General features: G+C 44.3%; 1 protein-coding gene across 2 annotated transcripts; it reads right to left on the bottom strand.

Annotated features, from left to right (window-relative positions):
• Positions 1–4,331: 4,331 nt before the first annotated feature.
• PDCD7 (programmed cell death 7) lies at positions 4,332–15,298 on the bottom strand. 2 transcript variants are annotated; one of them, XM_070234690.1, is made up of 5 exons: positions 14,363–15,298; positions 12,276–12,414; positions 7,550–7,786; positions 7,129–7,288; positions 4,332–5,501 (listed from the first exon to the last, which is right to left on the bottom strand). In XM_070234690.1, exons 1-5 carry the CDS (start codon positions 15,230–15,232, stop codon positions 5,378–5,380), a joined length of 1,530 nt encoding a protein of 509 aa, XP_070090791.1. In that variant the 5' UTR covers positions 15,233–15,298; the 3' UTR covers positions 4,332–5,377. The 2 variants fall into 2 exon arrangements, with proteins under 2 accessions (XP_070090791.1, XP_023511118.1); XM_023655350.2 differs by having other exon boundaries at positions 7,201–7,288; positions 14,363–15,293.
• Between the last annotated feature and the right edge of the window lie 1,622 nt (positions 15,299–16,920).

Genomic DNA, 16,920 nt, shown 5'->3' with positions numbered 1-16,920 from the left:
GAAATATGTTTGACTTTGTGACCTAGCATATACATATGTAAACTGAATAATGATAATTCTTACCCTTACTGTATGATAGATATTTTCTATTATTTCACCTAAATGCATTACAGAACACTCAGTTTGAAAAAAAAAAAGGGCCTAGTTAATCTTATAGCACCATACCTTTCCTTCAAAGTACTCAGTACATTTTTTATGATTTTTGGATTAATATCTATCTCCTTCAAAACCTGCATTAGGGAGTGTTTGTTATTTTGCTCACCATGACAGCCCTTGTACTTAGCAAACTGAGCCTCAAAAAGCACTTAATATTTGAACAACAGAAAAGTATAAATTTGTGACTAAGCACTTTTTCTTTGTAGCACTTATCACAATTATAACCGACTCTAATTATCTATATAATCATTATGCTTCTCTACTCTAGACTCTAACTCCAGGTGGGCAGGAATCCTGTTTGCTCCTTTTTATGTCTCCAGCACTTAACATTGTACCTGGCAAATGGTAAATAAAAATCATTTCTCAAGAACACAGTTCAAATCTTGGGATCCAGATTCTGGCAAGCATGAGTTAACAAGGTCGAGAAGTGTGTTCTGCTCTGCGTAGTTACGCACTCTACCCCCAACTGTCTCAAAGACTTCAATCTTTGCTTCAGAGACTATGAGAAACCCAGCGTATTCAAAAAGGCAAATGAAACCTGCTTTGGAAACAAATTCTTCACGGATAGCCAGAGGTGGCAAGTCAGGAACTACTGTGTGGGGGCACCCAAAAGTAAAGAGTTAATTATAGGAGAATAGCTTATTGGTTACAAGCACTAAGAAAAAAAAAAAAAGATTTAGGTGGAAATGCCTCATGTAATCTCTAGTCCCTAAAATATATCACTGCTAATACTTCATAGCATTCACATTCCTTCTGTATATTACATATTATATTTACCTGAATGGAATGAGACATACTTTGTACTTACCTTGTAATTCCCAGGATAGCTTCCCTATGGACAAAGCATGGAGAAGTGAATTGCTACAACAGATGGTATACTCCCAGCTAAGCTTCTTGATAAATCCTTGCACGAAAGTCACATGGACATAGGAACATGAATGGTTTTAGAGTGATTAAGTTGGTTGGCTTGTAGCCAATTCTTTGACGTCATAAACTCAGCCACATGGGCTGAATACTCTTAGTATTTAACATATAACTGATCTCTTTATTTCATTTTTGAATCCTCCCTATATTTACTGATTTCTTAAAAATAAATGCTTTTGTTAGAGTTTCTCACAAATCCAGGGTCTCCTCTACTGGGAAATAGGATAAATAATATTCCTGCGTATATATGACACGATGAATCAACACATTTCTGGTTAGTCTTTGAATGAGTTTATTTCCCTATTTTCATTAATTTATGTTCAATATATAGAGAATTTAGGTATAGGTGTAAAAAAGAGATGATTTAGAAAAGGGCTGAAGGCTCAACAGAATGGTAATTCCTGGTTCCGACTCAAAGGAATAAGAACTGACTAACAATGACCAGCAATAACAACGAGCACCCCTATTGTGCGGATTGTGACCTAAAAATACCTTTTCCACTGAAGAGGAACCAGGGTCGTGGAGAAATGACTGCTTCCAGGTCTGGGATAGGAAATGTGCACAATAAACTTGGAACAGAATATGGGGTTTGAATGGGAACTCATGAGCTGAGTTAAAGAGGCTCCCACTGGCCAAAGGTGAGGCAATCAATAAAGAAAACAGTACAATGGGTTGAAAGACAAATATATTTAGATCCAAGTTTGCAATGATACTTAAAAACAAAATTCACTGGTCATCTTTGGAGGATGTTAGGTAACCAGCTCATTATTTTGAAAACTAGTAAACAAAGGAAATTACATATTTCTTTTGCCTTTCCTAAACAAATTGTACCCCAGGGTAACCAAACAGTTGATGAGAGGATGCTTCTCTTTCTAGAAGTATTCCAGCTAATAATTAAAGAATGGCAGAATTAAACCATCACTATTTTGCAACCCCAAATGTATGAATCTAGGTCTTGATTATCAATGGCTGCTAAGATCACAAAGAGACAATTAGACATTAGTCTTCCTGAAGGGAGTACACACCAGGTCTCCGAAATATTCTTGCCAGAAAATTCTAACCTAAATGTGATCCAGCCTCTAGATGAGTGCTGTCTGAGAAATATGTGAGCCACATATGTAACTGATACTATTTTTTTTTTTTTGAGGAATATTAGCCCTGAGCTAACATCTGCCAATCCTCCTCTTTTTGCTGAGGAAGACTGGCCCTAAGCTCACATCTGTGCCCATCTTCTACTTTCTATGTGGGACACCTACCACAGCCTGGCTTGCCAAGCAGTGGCACGTCCGCACCTGGGATCCGAACCAGTGAACCCCAGGCCGCTGAAGCGGAATGTACACGCTTAACCGCTGCGCCACCGGGCCAGCCCCCACATATGTAACAGTACATCTCAGTTCAAACTCAATTTCAAGTGCCCAGCATGACGATACACACATGTAAAAACTTTAGAGCCTTCGGGGTTTGGAAGTTGACAGCTCTGTGAATCCAAATCTCTCCACAATCAGACAATCAACTTTCTCCAAATCACACAATCAACAAGGAGAACAAACAAAGCTACACATAACCAAGATTTCAGCATTACAAGAAGACAAAGAATACCATAACCTTCAAATGCAGGTTCATAACTAAACACCAAACTTCAACCTAGCTCCTTCCACTACTGAAAGCCTTTAGAAACAACTGAGTGAAGTGGTAGGTTTTTTCAAATAGAATCTGGTTATTTCTGCCTTCACCCCCTAGACTAACGGCATTAATAAACACATATTGGAAAACAAACAAAACAAAAAAAACAAAACTCAATTTCAAGTGCCCAAGAGCCATACGTGGCTACCATATTGGACAGTACAGCTCTGTCTAACCACTAAATTATAGGAAATACAGGAACAGAGGAACATCCTATGATAAGGATGCAATTAGCAAAATCGAGACTGGGAATCTTCAGGAAAAAAGGAGTTGATTTCTTCAAGTAATAAATTGGAAGGACGAGGAAAGGGGAAGAGTGCACAGGAGGAAGCAGGAGAGAGATCTACAGATTATCACAAATTTAGGAGACATCAACCAACAACAATGCGTAGATTGCATCTAGACCTTGATTTGAACAAAGTGTAAAACACATTTACGAGATAAGGATATTTAAACACTGAATGGATATTTGACAATATTAAGGAGTTATTAATTTCTTTAGGTGTGATAATGGTTAAATTTTGGGTTAAATTTTTAAAATATCTTTTAGAGCTACATACTGAAATATTTATGGATAAAGTAATACAATGTCTGGGATTTGCTTCAAAATAATCCAGAGTGAGTGGTGGGGGTACAGATGAGAGAAGATTAGCCATGAGTTGACAATTATTTGAAGCTGGATGATGAGTCCATGAAAAAATCATTACACTATTCTTTTTACTTCTGAATACGTTTGAAATTTTCCACATTAAAAAAAAAAGACTGTGGGATAAGATTACAATGACACTGTCCATATTCTCAGAAGTATAATTCATTAAAGACACTACTATAAGTCTTTCTTTCTAAAACCATAAAGCACCACCACTACACAAGGCAATAAACCAGGAAAAACTTACAGAACAAAAACAAAGAAACAACAAAAATAATGCTCACTTTATTAAAACTCTGCAAAAGCCGAATGAGAGGAAAGAGGGAACGTTTTTTCCACCTGGGGTTAAATGTTAAAGGCTTTCTTCTTCCTGGGCTCCGAGTTCTCCTGAGTCCCTGCTCCACACTCCCTGCCCCCATCATTGCAGATGTCTTAACGGCAAGGCTGTCTGGACACCACACGTACGTACATCGTATAATTCACCTTCTATTTCTACTCTTCCTGCATCTCATTAGAGAGCAAATGGTGGAGATTTGTAAAAGGGGACACAGGCCTGTGGGATTATGTGAGGCTAATCACCTCAGATTTTAAGGTTTATGAGCTTAGACACACACTTTGGAGGAGTGCTGGCCCTCATACACTATCTGTTAATTCTGTAATGCATAATATACAAATTTAACGGTATAAATTAAACAACAGAAAAGGGACAAAGGTGTTAGCATCTTGCAGCCAAGAGCTTCGAACTACATGAAATCATTTCCAAAGGTGATGGAGTCCTTTCCTGTTATCCAGAATGAGATGCCACCAAGTTTAGTGCTTGAGATCCCCCTTTCTGCAGCAAATGCCTATTTAATAAATTTGAATTTTGGAGTGAAAGTGTGTGTAGTGAATTGGGAGGCAAGAAATTGGGGGCAAAGGCTCAAACTAAAAAATAAAAATGATATTTATTTATCTTTTTGGAAATATAAATAACACAATAAATGACAAAAAGCAAAGCAAAACAAAACTGACGTGTTATATGATTCATCATCTCCAGGCACAACAGCATTTATTAATGAATATAAAAAAATTAATTTTATTATTTTTATCTGCTTTTCCCCCAGCTTTAACTACATGGATGTTTTCGGAAGCTTGAGTTCCTAGGACAATTCCACAGCTTTACTGGCCCCTACAATGACTGAGTGAGGTTAAGGTCCCACTCCCATAGAGAAGCAAAAAAACCTTGGGGACTCTGAACAACCAGCCCTCTAGGAACTTAAATCTCAGGTGCTTTCATTAGGATCCTTCTGAAATGGGGAAAATGCAGCCATCATCCTTTACACACGATCCAATCTGAGGACACGTACTCTTTAGGTCTTCTCAGTTCTCCACACGACTACCAGGCTAGGCGACTACCTTTTCCAGCAGCCAGGCCTGCAGCCTGCAGCCTCTTAAGCTGCACCAGAAGTGGGATTCACAAAACCGACGATGAAGCGTTTTTGACTTTTCTTCCTGGAAGTCAGAGGGCTCTGTGAGTAGGATGGGTAAGGAGGTTTTGCATCCAGCTTGCCTTCACACTCAGTACTGGGGTGCGGCCTGTGAAACTGACCCAGTGCACACTTGTGTTGAGTGTGTGAGTGTATGGAGTATACTTACCCATCACCACACATGAAGGTAAGAGTAAATGAACAAGTCACTCTGGACCAAGCCCCTCAAAACAGAGGCAAATTCAGTGAGCCAAGGCCACTGCCTGTGGTAATAACCCCAGTTCACCTAGGTCCTTCCTGAAGAACCGTCTTAATCTCCTGATTCAAGAGGCACCTCTGGCCAGGACAGAGCACGGAAGGAAAACGTAACTTCTGGATAGGGCAATGCCACAGGGAGTTAGAGGTTGTGGATTAGTCTATAGCACAAGAAGACGGCAGCATCACTAACATTTACAGCTGGAAAGAGCCTTGGCTGGACCGCACTCCAGGAGCCTCTTTACTAATGCAGCTTAATGGCGGTTGCCCAGATGTCGTTGCTGGGGAGCGGGGGAAGGACCCATCCTTGGGGAACGGAGTTGCCTTTGGGATGATCAGATGGCACCAGGTACTGATCCCAATCATGCCTTAATAAGAACATTGCAGAACAACTGTTTATTTCTGTTTTATTCCAAGCAAGATGTTCAGCAACTAAATATTCTATTTCAAGACTTAGCTTTCAAATGACTGATATACTAGTCAACTAAAGAACTTGATTTCTAGGAATTAGGCAAAGGACTATATTTCTTAGTTGTATATATAAAGGGGAAAAAACTCAGAAGAACTTATAATCTTATGTCTAACCAAATAATGAATATACAGTCAATCCTAATTATTTGAAGATTCCATATTTGCAAATTTGCCTATTCACTAAAATTTATTCGTAACCCCAAAATCATTACTCGTGGTGCTTTTGTTGTCACTTGCAGACATGCACAGAGCAGTGAAAAATCTGAGTCACCAACAGGCACGTTCCCAACTGAGGTTGAACATGGTGGCACACTGTTTTCTTCTTGTTTTCAGCTCTCATACTGTAAACAAGGGTCTTTTTTGTAGTTTATTTAGTACCACGTTTTTCAAATTTTTGTGCTTTTCACCGGTGATTTTACTGTTTAAAATGCCCCTAAGTATAGTGCTCAAGTGCTGGCTAGTGTGGGAAGGCTGTGATATGCACATTAGATAAGCTACGTGCAGGCATGAGTTCAATGTTAATGAACCAACAATATATATTAAATAAGGTGTCTTTGAAAAAATATACATAAAACGTTATGTATTGATCAGTTGGTGAAAATGTTGAGGCCACAGGCTCACAGGAACCTAACCCTGAAGGCCTTTTATAGGAGCAGTTCAGCCTTCTCTAACTCAGTGTTTGCAGCTCAAAGAACACAGCTATTGTGAATAATGAGAATCGACTGTACTTACATTTAAAAAAGAAAACTTGAATATTAGCCAGAAATACACGGTTCCCGGAACACAAACGTGCAATGCCAAAGAGCATTGTTGGAGCTCTGGAAGGAACCTCAGAGATCACTGAGTGCAGTGATTTTCAAACCAGGCTTTAAAGACCCATAGACCCCAAGGAGAAACAAAGTGCTTCCAGTCAATAACAGATCGTAACTGCCTGCGGGACCCGTTCACTCATCCTAACTGTTTTACAAACGGACTTCTCAAAAGACTGTGTTTGGGAAGAGTATTACTGCTAAAGCTTGAGGGTCACATTCTAGTCCACCACTTTCATTTTCAGGAGGAGAATGAGACCGAGAGAGCTGAAACCTTTACCCAGCTCATGAGTAACTGCAGGTGAAGAGGAGACTCCTTGTTCCCAGCTCTCTCGGCTCTGACCTGTAAGAACTCACAAGTCAGCATGGGTCTGTAAGACTGCAAGACAGCATGACCTGTAAGAAGTCAGCATGGGTCTTAAAACACTCTCCACAGGCAAGTATACAGGGAGAGTTTCTTTTCCTTGCTCTGTTTAGCAGCAGAAGAGAATGAGGAAAAGGAAACCAATGCTTTAAGTTAATATAACATCTACGGCACAGGATAATACCAAAGGACAGGGCACAACCTCAGCTTCAGTTTCTTCACCTGTCAAAATAGGGAGCTCTACTTCCTGAGGATTAATGAGGATTCAATGAGACCTACGTGGCACCCGTGAACCTTGGAATCTTTAGATAAACGCATAAGGAACTTAAAAAGAAAGATATAGCAATAGACCTCAACAACATAAGCACTTCGTCCGCTGCTTCTTGCCACCTAAGGCAAGATGACAAGGAGGGGCCCTCTGACCTGATCTGGATGAGCGCCGGCAGGGACTGCTCAGCTTGGAGGTAATACTGTCGGAAAGGCTGCAAGAGGTGTGCAAGTGGGAACTCGTCTGAAAGAGAAAAGGCAAGATACCACGTCACCACACTGGAGATCTAGGGTTTATTTCGCAAGCAAAGTGACCAAGCCTATGACAATATGATTAAATGTGTTTCACCTTTAGCCATGATTTCCAGGATATTAGTTTAGAACTTTAGAGCCTGAAGGTGTCATTTGTTGCCTATCACCTCAGCTTATGTTGAGATCATCCATGAGGAAAACGGCTGTCAATCTAAGATTTTTCGCTTTCTCCACTGGTTACAGAGGAACTTACCTGGGTCCCCAAATAACTTGGACTCAATTTCACGCTTCTGAAGTAAAATTTTCTCTTTTTCTTTCCTCTGTTTCTTTTCTAATTCTCTTTTCCTCTCTTCCTCTTGTTCTCCTTCCAACATAACTCTGAGGGCTCTCTCTTCAGCTTCATATAGTTCAGAGCGTTTTTTAATGAGTTTTCTCAGTCGCTGAAGATGATGCTCAAAAGTCTCATCTGCTGAAGCTGGAGGACAGACCCCTGGGCAAAGACATCCAAGTGGCATTTTAGATACAACTTTTTCTTATCCCAAAATCCATGTGCTAATGAGCAGACTCAAAGTCCTACTTACTGTATGAATTTGCTTAGAATTTGTAAATTCTAACCAATCTTCAAGGCTCAATTTGATCTTCTTTAGTCTTCAATTAATCTGACCCTACACTGACTTTCTCTCACTCCTCTCTCTCGAGCATACCACTTAACCTTAGATTTTGTTTATTTCTAATTAGAGGTTTAGATCCTCCAGTTGGAGAGTGAGCTCACTAAAGGGAGGAATTGTCCTATCCTTCTTCATTGTGAAATTCCCACAGCACTGACTCCCAGACCCAACTAATAAACAACTCTCCTGACTGAGTCTTCAGTTCCGGGACAGCACACTCAGACAGTGAGGAAGAAATTCACCTAACCAACAACACTGACCTCACAGTCTGCTGCTGAGAGCAGGGGGACCAACTGCTCCAGTTTGCCTGGTGTTAGCATGGAATGCCCAGTGTCCTGGGAAACCTGGGATGGCTGGTCACCCTGAATCAATTGTGAGATCAGCTAACAGTACAGCCAACATAGCCAGAGCCACAACTGGGAAAACCTGATAACAGACTAGTTATTAGGTAATATCAAAGAATTATTACTAATTTTGTTAGGTGTGATAACACCATCATAGTTGATGACGGGTGTTTAGGTGTTCTATTTTTGTGCGTATGTGAAATTTTTTATAAAATTTCATAAGGAAAGAGTTTTGAAATTTGCTGAATACGTGAGTGGATTGCAGCTGTGCATGCACTGCCATAACGGCCCTGCAAAATAAAAGCTGCTGGAGCTGCTACGTGATTCAGCCTGGAGTTTGATGCGGTTGTGGTCCATCCTGGTAGTCCTTACAGATTTTAAAGGAAATTGTGTTTATTACAGAAGCATTTTAACAATACCAGATACAAGAAAGAAAAAAATCCTAATCCTACTAACATAACCAATCATTTTCATTTCCCCATGTTGATCCTCCAGTCATTTTTGTCCATATATTAGGAACTTCACATAGTTCAACATAATGTGTGTGTAATTTCTGCATCTTCGTGTCGATTCTCTACATTCTTTTCCAGGCTTTATAATTACTGAATGGCTCTATCTTAGTTCATCAAAGCAAAGTACTATAATTTACTTAACAAGCTCCCTACTTCTGGACACTTAAGCTGTTCCAAATGTCCTATTTTCACATAACGCTACAATGAATACTCTTGGGCATGTTACCATTTTCCTTTCTATGGATTATTTCTATAAGATAAATTCTCAAGAGTGGAAATGTTTATGGATACTTTCAAGGCCACCTAAATGTGGTACCAAACTTTCTCCTAAAAGAGCTACATATTACACAGCACCTAAAGTTGTCACAGAGAAAGTAATTAATAAATATTTATTTCTTCAATAAATGAATGATTTTCAACAGGGTTTTGGAATTTTTTGCTGCTACCAGCGAGGTACAATATTGCCAACTTTGAGCACTAAATTTTCAATTTTGGCATAAAAGAACGGTTCCTTAAATTTAGTAGTTCTGTCTCTTGTGAAGTTGTTTAATCTGGAGGTCTGATTCTTTTCTCCTCGACCACTGCAGCTAAGTGGCTGTGGAATTTACTCTCCTCGCTTCACTTCCAAGGCTAACTTTCTCCAGATCATTTTCTCAAAACTGCTTTGCTTGAACAGGTTTCCATTCACTCATTCCCAATGATGGAAACTCTACAACTCAAATCCATCTTCTACTAAGTTGCTGGGCTAATATCTTTTAAATACACACAAAATTCTCATGCACTGAGAAATTTAAGCTTTCACGATGTGGCTTTGTAATAATTTCATGGTTTTGTTTAATTTCTTTACCTAGACCAGGGAATGGCAAACTTTTTCTGTAAAGGGCCAGACGGTAAATATTTTAGCCTTATGGGCCATACAGTCTCTGCTACAAATGCTAAAATCTGCCAGTATTATGAAAATATATAGACACTCCATCAGCCCATAAGTGCCTCCAGACCCCATGAGGAGCTGTGGCCTGCTCCCATCGTAGGTGCTGGGCCTGTGCCACCCACCTTCATCTCCCTCAACCTTTCATCCATCACTCCTGGTCACCTAACACATTCCCTCGGGAATGGCACTCCTCACCAGATCTTCCTCTTGACTCCATGTTCTGAAATAGTCTAGGTTCCCTCCACCCCTACCACTTACTCCTCTAGTTCCTGCAGCTCCTAGATACCAACTGCCTTTATTCCCCTTCAGCCACTCACACCTTGGCACCTTGTCCAACCTTTGGACCTTGGCATGATCACAAAAAATTGCACCTCTGAAGTCTTTTTAAAACTTTTTTTTTTAATTTATTTTTATTTTTTTATGATTTTATTTTTCCTTTTTCTCCCCAAAGCACCCCGGTACATAGTTGTGTATTTTTAGTTGTGGGTCCTTCCAGTTGTGGCATGTGGGATGCTGCCTCAGCATGGCTTCATGAGTAGTGCCATGTCCGAGCCCAGGATTCAAACCGGCGAAACCCTGGGCTGTCGAAGTGGAGTGCGTGAACTTAACCACTCGGCCACTGGGCCGGCCCCACCTCTGAAGTCTTAAACCTTATTAGTCTCTTCTCTGACTACGACTTTCTACACTTTCTGTACTCTTATCTCCTTCTCCCCTGAGACTGCACTTTTCTTTCAGCTCCCACCTGCTGAGTTCCCCAAGATATTTATTTATATGTACGTACACACACAAACACACACACACACAGACACATACACTCTCTCTCTTTTATTCATCTCTTAAATCCATTTACTTTTCTCCAACTTACCATCTGACCCTTAGTTCACACCCTCATACTCTCCCTGCCCAGACTACAACAGTCTCATCAGTCCCTCTCCCCTTCCCCCTCCCTCCTAGGTGCTCCAAACCTTCCTCTGCTTGGCCAGCACTGATCTTTGTCATCCTTTCACTCTCTGCTTAAAATCTTTCAATGGTTCCCCTCAGCTTTAAGCATAGGTGAGCAGTCTAGCCTGGCCCATGAGACACTTTGCAACGTGGCCCTGCTTACACATCCAGCCTCGTTCGCTCAGCGCTTACTTGGAGGTGCACATGCTTTGAAGAGAAAAGTTAGAAAGCTGCTCATTTTCTTTTTAAGTATGCAACCAGTTGCTAGTTACCAAATCATTTGACATTCCAGTCAGTTAACTCCACAGAGACTGCTTATTTTTATAGATCATAATTCCTCCTAAAATTTCCTTTCTTTTGGACCAAGGTGAGGAAGACTAACAGTGAAAAATTAATGCTGGTAACTCCACTTGGCAAAAGTTTACTGACCACTCACCTCCTGGAGGACACGGAGTGGGGGATATTAACAGTAGCCGTCAGGTTTTGCATTCTCGTAAGGAAGAGATATGGGGAGACACAGGAGCTGCAAACTCCCTTCTGGCTCATGAACGCCCGATTCTGAGGCCTGAATCTGAATCAGCCACTCTGAAGGCTGGATGCAGAAGCTAATCACTCAGCTCGTGAATGAGCCTAGGTGAATGCACAACGGTCACATCCCAACAAAACTTTATTAAGGGTCTGAACTGCAGTTTCATTCACAGTTTAAATCACAGAGGGGAAATCATTTGCTAACATGGTACTTGCTAACCTGTGTACTCTCAAATATCCCTGGGGAATGTCAATGGCCTACAGCCTACTATAAGGCAGCATGTGGGCCAAACCAGGTGCAAGTGAGAAGGATCAGGGGGTCACCTCAGCTCAGGTCAGGGCAGGATGGAGGATGCTGCATCTTTATTTAGCTGTGAAGAATAGTGAGAGCTTAAAATGGCAAAGATGGGACTGTGGGCCCTCCGGATGAATAGACTGATAAGAGCAAAGATCCAGGCAGGCAAATGGAAAGCTTAACTGGGGAACTTCTGGAAAACCAGTGCTCCCTCTAGAGGCAAGAGGAGACTACCGAGGCTTTCTGTCAGTTCAAAAGTGACACGCAGGCAAGCTGGGGACATCCACGCAGCGTGCAGGGCACTCCCAGCCCTGTCCAACCATTCACACCTCTTCAGACATCAATGTTTCAGGTTTGAAATGTCCGTGAAGGAGCATGCCAAGATGCCACCACCTCTGAAGCACCAAGTTAGGACAGCTTTCACCTCGGCACATGGGCAAAGTTGGCTAACCACATCCCCTCACTTAGAAAAACGTGTCCAAGAATGCCTGGGGTGGGAATGATGAGTCAAGGGGAGGACAGTGCAGTGGGCTGCCATACCTGCCTCTCACTTCAACTTTGGCCACGAAGGCTAAACACATTCTGAGGCTTCCTGCTTCCAAAGGCCTGAGGTAATGTTGACAGGCTTAGCTAACCTACTAGGTGAAAATAATGAAGCAGCAAGCATTTTTCCTTCAAAAATTGGGGAGAGGCGGGGCGCTAGGGTAAAGAAAGGGAAGGAATGGGAGAATAGAGGAAGAAATGCAAAGCCACAGTCACCTTTCCTTGCGGCAGCCTCTTTCCTGAGTTTCCTCAATTTCTCCAAAGCCCGAAGAATGTCCACCATTCTTTTGGTGTCTGCTTGTTTTTTCCTCACTTCAGATAAGACACCATCAGCAGCAGCTTTAAGTTCCTGCTCCTGAAGGAGAAAGAGAGCCCATGAGACCTAGTACAGATTAGGAACAACCTTACAGCAGAGAACAGCTGCCCAGCAGTGCGATTTCAGAGGATCTGACAGTCCCAGGGTTGAGAGGGGCTCTACGAGATCTACATCCCAGCTTCCTGGGCCGTGCACAACTCCCCTCTCCACTGGTCCAGCCAAAGGAGCATCCTCTCTGCAGCTTCCACATGGCGCTGGTCTTTGTTTCTCCCTCAGTTTCTCAAAGTGTGGTCCAAGGAACATGTACATCCAACTCACCTTGTTACGTTGGGGCTCTCATTAAAAATGCAGACTCCTGGACCCAAAGATTCAGACGAGCAGGGGAGATAAGGAATGGGATTGGAAAGGCCCAGGACTCTCCAATGCTCTCAGTGACATTGTTCCGAAGTCCCAAGGAATTCTTAGACACGACAGCCTTTCAAACATCTAAAGACCCCATCCTACTCTAGTTAAGTTGGTTCACATGTAGACTAAGTAGCTCTGGCTCTTCAAGCTACTCACGGGACTCTGTCTCCAATACCCTCACCGTGGCTGGGAGGGAGCATCCTTTTGCCTACAGCTCTCTTTCCCACCTGTGAAATAAGCACTTGTAATTCTACCAGTCCAGCTCCGCCATGCTGTTTCACTCTTCTGCTTGTATGACTCCCTCTGCTTGGAAGTGCACCTGTTGCTTTCCCTTGGCTTTGACATTCCCTTCAAGACTCAGTGCAAATGTCCCTATGACATCCGGAAGACTGCCCTGACGCCTTCGCCCAATGGATTAGAAGCTCCTTCTGTGGGCTCCTACAGCACCTACAGTTGAAATCCTAACACACACCATGCTGTACACACATACCCGCCATGGGGATCTAAGCCCCTCAAAGACAAGCACTATGTCCTATTCATTTCTATCTCCAGCACCCAGCACTGGGCCTGGCACATCATGGGCCCTCATTAAAGGTCTGCTGAACTGACTCAAACTCCCTTAGATTAAGGTGTTGCCTCCAAGTGACTCATTTAAAGCACTGATATTCTTGGGGGCGTGAAGACAAAGCCTGCCATCAATATGCTTCAGCGGGGAGTTATACCAGACTCTAGGGCGGTGGCAGACACGAGAAGGCAGGCAACACTAGCTGGTTGTGGAGGGTGGAGGGAGGGGGAAGTGCCTAGAGGCACTGAAGAGCAACGAGAATGCCTCAAACGATTTGACCAATTTCCAGTTTCACTCTGGCCCCTACATAAGAGCGGAAGATAGGCTTTGGAATCAGACAGTTGGGCTGAAATCAGGAGTGAAACTGCCAAAACCAGTTGTGTGATTCCTGGCAAGTTAACCTCTCTATGCCTCAATTTCCTAATCTCTAAAATTGGGATAATACGGCCTACCTCTCAGCATTGTCACAAGGATTCAAGATCTGGTGTACTGGGCATAGTGCCTAGTATATAGTCTAAATAGCCAAAAACACTATTGTTGAATCTGAGGCTATGTGGGTTGGAACCTGTAAACAAAGGAATCCTGCGGAATTTCCCATCCTGAGGACTATCACCCCATCAGCCAGTTAGGGTATATGTTCCTTGAGGCAAGGCCCCAGGTTCTCTCTATTTTGTGTTCTGAAGATCACTAGAGCAGCACAAGACACAAGGACCCAGATGTTGTCGGTCTTGAATGTTAGTAAGTGGACAGAACGTTGAAGCAGGAGACAGGATGTCCCATACTGTGTCATATACTTTGTGTTTACCGGACTTTGCAGTGCACCCACAGCATTTGTGTTGTGTACTATACATCATAAACACGCAGTCAATATGGAGATATGAGGTCGGAAAGGCAAGCTCTCTATTTTAGGAATGAAGAAAAAGAGCCTTAGCCCTGGGAAAAGACAGCGCAAAGCCTCACGCCCCTTCAGGCTTCCACACCACTACCCCCACCCCCGGGCGCACACGCTGCTCTTACCCGCTTCTTTTCCTCCACCTCCTGCACGCACTTGACCCTCCAGCGGTCAATCTCCTGCTCGCGCTCCGCTGCTCGCGCGGCCTCCGCCTCCCGCTCGGCCTCGCGTTCCCGGGCCCGCTCGCGAAGCCGCTGCCGGCGGCGCCGGACCCTCTCCAGCCTCCGGCGCGCCTCGCCCACATAGGCGGCCTGGGTGAGCAGCTGCAGTCGCTCGGCCAGCTCGGCGCGCAGCGGCGCAGCCTGAGCGTGCAGCACTGCCCAGGCCGCACCGTCGGCCTCGGCCTCGCGCAGGGCCTGGCCCAGCTCGCGCAGCCGCCGCACCAGGCGCAGAGCCCCGCGCAACTTTGCGCGCACTTCGCCCAGGCTGGGCCCGGCGGGTGCGCGCGACGGCACCGGACAGCCCGACCGGCGAGGGGCTCCGAACACCGCCTCTAGCCACTGCCGGTCGCGCAGGCGCTGCAGGGCCGCGTCACCGAGCACGTCGGACGGCGGCGGCGCCTCCGGCCAGCGCGGGCTCCAGGGCGGCCCCGGGCCTGGAGGCGGCGGCCGCGGGCGCTCGCCGGCGTCAGTCCCCGGGAAGGGCCGGCACTGGGGTGGCGGCGGAGGCAGCGGCGGTGGCGGCACCGGGTAGAAGGCGCCGCCGCCGCCCCCTCCGCCGCGGGAGGCTTCCCCGGGGGCCCGGGGCTGCAGAGCCAGCGGGGGCTGGAGGAAGGGGGCGGAGGCCCCCAGAAAGGGGCCAGGCCGCTGGGGAAGAGGCGGCGGGAAAGCCGGGGAGGGCAGCGGCGGTGGCGGACAGCTGAAAGGAGCGGGAGGCGGCGGCTGCGCGGGCGGCGGGCCCGGGCGACCCGGGGCGAAGAAGGGCGGCAGAGCCATGGCCACGACGGAGGGACTCTGAGAAGTGACAGGAATCTGACTAGTTCCCCAAGAAAGACTATCTTCCGGGAGGAAGTGACGTAATACCACGCGCCACGCCACTAGGACGCGCCGGTGGGGCGCGTGGGTGGGACTCATTCAATCCTTCAATTCGTAAATACTGCGGTAACTGAGGTGCAGAGCTAGCTGCTTTGCAAACAGTGAGACTAACGGAGAACAGTTCCTCTCCTCGTGGAACTGTCTAGTAAACACATTAATCAAGTAATCATGCAAACAGATGTAAAAGTGCAGCAGTGAATATCTAAGTACTACCAAGGAGGAAAACACCGGGCAAGAATAGCTTATAGTGATATCGAACCTGAAGTGAGTTCGCTCACCCATTGCACAGCAAGCCAATCTCTGACACCGGGTGTAGTGGAAGAAAGTAAGAATTTTATCATTGCACAGCGCTGAGCAAGGAGAAAGGGCAGCTGATGCTGAAATCCCAAACTCCCTGAAAAGCTAAAAGTAAGGATTTTTATTGGGGATTTTAGGTAGGGCAGGGGGAGCATATGGCCTTGCTGGTCAGCAGCTTTCCCACCAGCCTGTATGTCCTTTGCCGGGAGGAAATAAGGAATCTAGGTGCTTGTCCTTGGCCACTCATCTCCATGGCAGATAGTGGATTCTGGAGCCAGGAAGCCAGGGAGTAAGCAGGGAATGAGTGCTTTGGTTTTAACCTCATATATGCTGGGTTTAATGTAGGGAAACTAATATCAGGGCCAGTATCAGTAGGAGAATTTGACTTAGTCAAAGAGGTTGCAGAAAGTTGTGTTAAGGATTTGAGGCTTCTTTCGAGGTCTGAATTATAAGTAGGAGTTAGAAGAAGAAGAAGAGAGGGAAGCACAATTCAGATGGGAACAGCATTTGCAAAAGCTCCCTAGTAGATAGGAGTAGGGGGTACTGAAAGAGTGCCAGTGTGGATGGAGCACAGAAAGCCTGAAGGGAGCCCGGTGATCCTAGGAGGGGGACAGAGATCATAGCGTCCAGGATATCTGGCTTAAGGACAATGGGAAACCACTGGAAGGTTTTAAGCAGGAGGAGAAGAGAAGCCCATGCCACATGATTAGATTTTTAAAATTAAACTCTTCAGATAATCATAGCTACATATGAAGTTATAAGAAATAATACAGGGAAATCCTGTGTACTCTTTACCCAGTTTTTCCCAATGTTAAAATATCTTGCAAAAATGTAGCACAATGTCACAACCAGGATGTTGACATTGATACAGTTAAGATACAGGACATTTATTTCCATCACTTCCAGGATTCCTCATTTGCCCTTTAAGCCACACCCACTCCCCTTCCTTAACCTCCGGCAACCACTAACTTGTTCTCCATTTCTATAATTTTTGTTTGTTCAAGAATGCTATATAAATGGAATCATACAGTATATAACCTTTGGGATTCACTGTTTTCACTCAGCATAATCCTCTGGAGATTCATGCAGGTCGTTGTACTTTGTATTGCAATAAAAGTGTGCAAAAAAGTGTGGATAAAATGAACTTATACTTTAATCATTCATCTGTTGAAGGATATTCAGGTTGTTTCCACTTTGAGGCTATCATGAATAAAGCTGCTATAAACATTCGTATTCAGGTTTTTGTGTGAACATAAGCCTTCATTTCCCTGGAATAAATACCCAGGAGTGCA

The sequence above is a fragment of the Equus caballus genome, chromosome 1 (assembly GCF_041296265.1).
Source record: "Equus caballus isolate H_3958 breed thoroughbred chromosome 1, TB-T2T, whole genome shotgun sequence".
NCBI classification, from domain to species: Eukaryota; Metazoa; Chordata; class Mammalia; order Perissodactyla; family Equidae; genus Equus; species Equus caballus.
The sequence above is the reverse complement of the archived record's forward strand: the minus strand, read 5'-3'. Positions and strand labels throughout refer to the sequence as shown.